Raw genomic sequence first — 3,946 nt, forward strand, 5'->3', positions numbered from 1 at the left:
GAGGAGCAGTGGCAATCGGCGAGTGCAGGGCGTTCTCCGGCTGTATAAAAGCCTCTCAGGCGTGAGCTGGAGATCAGAGCAGCGCAGGGATGTGTGTGCGTGCGCATACGTAGCAAGGCGAGGTGCAAATATCCTCCCAGCAAGATCATCTCTTGCACAACTCTCTGACTCTTTGCAGCCCGGCAGACCTTTTGTTTTTCACTCCGCTGCTCCTCTCCAAGCATGCCTCCAGAGCAGAGCTTCTGAAGAGCTTCCTCTTGCGCATCTCCCTGAAAACAGCTCTCCCCAAGAAGAGGCAGTTGCTGGCAGCATGGTGGGGGTGGTGGTAATGAGGACATGGATTGAGCCAGTGGTTGCAGGCTCCCAAGTGGCCAGCGCCTTCTACGACACGGCACTGCTGCTGGTGGTGAAGAACTACTACAATCAGACCAACACCACTGCTCCCTCCCATGCACTGGAAGATGCTCAGCAGAAGGCGGTCTCTGATTTTTATATCATCTACAACCTAGTCCTGGGCCTGAGCCCGCTGGTGTCAGCCTATGGCTTGTCCAAGCTGGGGGACAGGATGCATCGGAAGATCCCCATCTGCTTCCCTCTTCTTGGCTACTTGGGCTCCAAAACTCTCCTGCTCCTCCTGATCCTGCTGGGTTGGCCGATCGAGGTGATGTATGGGGCTGCTGCCTTCAATGGGCTGATGGGCGGTTTCACCACGCTCTGGGCAGGCATCATGGCTCTGGGATCCCTGGGTTCCTCTGAGAGCAGGAGGTCTCTGCGGCTTATCATTATTGAGCTGGTATATGGCCTCGCTGGCTTTCTGGGAAGCATGGCATCTGGCTACCTCTTTGTTGGCTTCAGTGACCGCTATCGGGAGGGCACTGTGCTGGTGGGCTGCAGCATCGCTTGCTATGCTTTCTGCCTCCTCTACAGCATTTTTGTCCTGACAGTCCCCAAGCCAGCAGCTTCCTGCCCAGCCAAAGCCAAGAGTGCGGAGGAGGTGGGCAGCCAGCTACCAGCCCACAAAGAAACAGCAGCAGCAGGGAGTTCCCAACCTTCAGAGAGCAACAGGTCCACTCCAGTATCCCCCTCGAAACTCATCATGATCATGCTGTTTGTGGCAGCAATCCTCTATGACCTTGCTGTGGTTGGTGCAATGAACGTACTCCCACTCTTCTTGCTCAGGGAGCCTTTAAGTTGGAACGCCGTGGAGATCGGCCACGGCAATGCTGCTGGCTACGTGATCTTCATCACCAGCTTCCTAGGGGTATTTGTGTTCTCCAAATACCTGAGGGACATTACCATGATCATGATTGGAGTGGCATCCTTCAGCGCTGGCATCCTCATCATGGCCTTCGTGCGGTGGACGTTCCTGTTCTACATCGGTGAGTCGAACGGCTGCTTGCATGAGTGAGTGCACCCTGAGGAAGGGGTTGGGGTGTTTCGGCATCAGGAGAAGGGCTTTTGCTCTGCTTCACCACGAGTTTCAGAGCAGGGAGTTCAGCAGACCATCACACGAGCGATTCCCAAGAGGGCTTCATTATCATTCCCCTCTCCCCACATCTCACTTTGCACCCCTTACACTCAGCACCCTACAATATCCAAAGGAGGCATACGCTCCTGCCAAGGCTTAGTTTAAGGCCGGTTGACTTGTAATTTGTCACTTGGTCATAGCCCAGATCTAAGCAGGGGAACAATGCTTGTGCCATGGGGGAGTGGGTGTTGGGGCTGGCTACCTGTACTAGTCGAACCACATCGCTGCATTAATGGGAAGCACTGGCTTTTTGTGAGGTAAGGCTTAAGGCTACAACAGAAACAAACTGGCAAAGGCTTGCTATTAAGCAAACATCTTAAGATGTGATTTATTTTTGTTACATTAAGGCATTTATGGCTGATGGGAAACTTAATAGTGAAACACTGGAGCTGCTTTAGCAACTAAAATATCATGAGAATGTAGTGTACAAATCTTACGCTATAAATGACCAAGGGGCAGGTAACAATAGATGGGGCAGCATCCCATAATGAAGGAAAGGCAAGTTTATTGTTGGGAGGTAGCCTCTGCAGGAACACAGAAAACAAAACCCACTGCATCCGTTGTGGCAGTGAGATGGATGATTCATATCTGACAAACAGGGTATCGTATGTTGCATGGCTTTGAGGTTTTGCTTCTGAAAGTGAGAAAAAGATCTAAGAGAAATGGCCTGAAGCAATTTTTCTGTCTGCCCCTACAGGGAATGAGAAATTGAAAATAAACAAAGTTATTCTACAGGGAAAAATGGTAGGATATTATATTTGTGTACTAAGCCAAACATTGAGTGAAATTTTTAAGAGATTTTGTTTGTTTAGGCAATCAGGCTGGGGAACAAAAGATAAAAAAAATTAAAATAAAAAAATGCTTGTTTAATAAAGTCCATCATGAACGCATGCTGCTACACAGTATGCAGGATGTTTATTCCCAGCATTGCAGGAACACCTTGGTACACTAGACATCGACCAAGTATTCACTGAGGTTGGTTCTGCTGACAAGAAGATAATTCCAGCTCCCTAAAAGTTTCCACACTACAGAAAGCCTAAAATACTGCAAGTCAGAAGCACCAAGATAGAAAACAGCTATAGTGTTATAAAGGTACTGTTCCTGTCAAGGCCATGTAGCATGGGGTGCTCTCTCTGCTGGTTAGACTCAAATCATTGGCCTCATTATCTCAAAGGACAGTGCTATATTCCATTTATGCCGGGATTTCAGGCTGAGACCAAGAGACCACGGGTGGTTTGGGCAAAGTACCTCTGCTAGTGGGAGCAATAGGTGGTTTATCTACCATCACCTGGATGAAGTGAGGACCTACACTCCTACCAAAGATTTGTACTTCTTTCTGGTACTCAAGGGACAAGAAAAGGTGAAGCAAAGGTCCTGCCCAAGCCAGAGGCATGTAGTCTTCAAGATCAGTGGTTGTTGCATTGGGAGACAAGGAGCAGGTACTGATGATAACTACATATTCATTGCATTGCAGCACGGGCAGTGATGCTCTTTGCCCTCATCCCCTTACCAACCATCAGGTCCATGTTATCTAAGCATGTCGAAGGATCATCCTACGGTAAGTACTTTGGTTACCTTACTGATCAAAAAACCTCAAATCCCTCCATTCAGCCTAAGGTGCAAAGAGAAAGGTAAGTTATTGCTGCAATCTGTGCTTTGCATAATAAAACCAGAACACTTGGTATCACAAACGGGAAGGGAGGAGCAGAGAAACCTGCAGGACAAGATTGTTGCATCCAAACTTCTTGTCCTCAGTTGTGTCATCATTTATCCATAAAATTTTCAGCACACACTTCAAGAGATTACTATCAGTATGCAGCTCAAAGGCAGAGAAAATATCTGAGGTGCTGCTCAAAAACACAGTGCTCCAAGGAAAACTAAGAGAAGCCAGACCTTGGGTTGAAGCACTGTGATACTCATTTATATGAGTCGAGGAGGTTCCTGGAGTGTGTGGAAGATAACTTCCTGGCACAGCTGGTAAGCGAGCCTACCAGGGGAGGTGCCTCGCTTGACCTGCTGTTCACAAACAGAGAAGGCCTGGTGGGAGATGTGGTGGTCGGAGGCCGGCTTGGGCTTAGCCACCATGAAATGATAGAATTCTCGATTCTTGGTGAAGTAAGGAGGGGGGCCAGCAAAACCGCTACCATGGACTTCCGGAGGGCAGACTTTGGCCCGCTCAGGACACTGGTCAAGAGGGTCCCTTGGGAGGCAGTCCTGAAGGGCAAAGGGGTCCAGGAAGGCTGGACGATCTTCAGGAAGGAAGGCTTAAAGGCGCAGGAGCGGGCTGTCCCCATGTGCCGTAAGAAGAATGGGCGGGGAAGACGACCGGCCTGGCTGAAGGGGGAGCTCTGGCTGGGACTCAGGAAAAAAAGGAGACTTTACAGGAGACTTTACCACCTTTGGAAGGAGGGGCAGGCA

At 49.4% G+C, this 3,946-nt stretch overlaps 1 protein-coding gene across 1 annotated transcript; it reads left to right on the forward strand.

Moving 5' to 3' along the window:
• Positions 1–310: 310 nt before the first annotated feature.
• SLC46A2 (solute carrier family 46, member 2) lies at positions 311–3,159 on the forward strand (the record flags this gene model as incomplete). The annotated part of the gene is made up of 2 exons (XM_009579932.1): positions 311–1,379; positions 3,003–3,159. Coding segments are annotated over exons 1-2 (1,226 nt in total), but the record flags the coding sequence as incomplete, so codon positions are not given.
• Between the last annotated feature and the right edge of the window lie 787 nt (positions 3,160–3,946).

Source organism: Fulmarus glacialis, unplaced genomic scaffold, assembly GCF_000690835.1.
Source record: "Fulmarus glacialis isolate BGI_N327 unplaced genomic scaffold, ASM69083v1 scaffold32286, whole genome shotgun sequence".
Taxonomy (NCBI): domain Eukaryota; kingdom Metazoa; phylum Chordata; class Aves; order Procellariiformes; family Procellariidae; genus Fulmarus; species Fulmarus glacialis.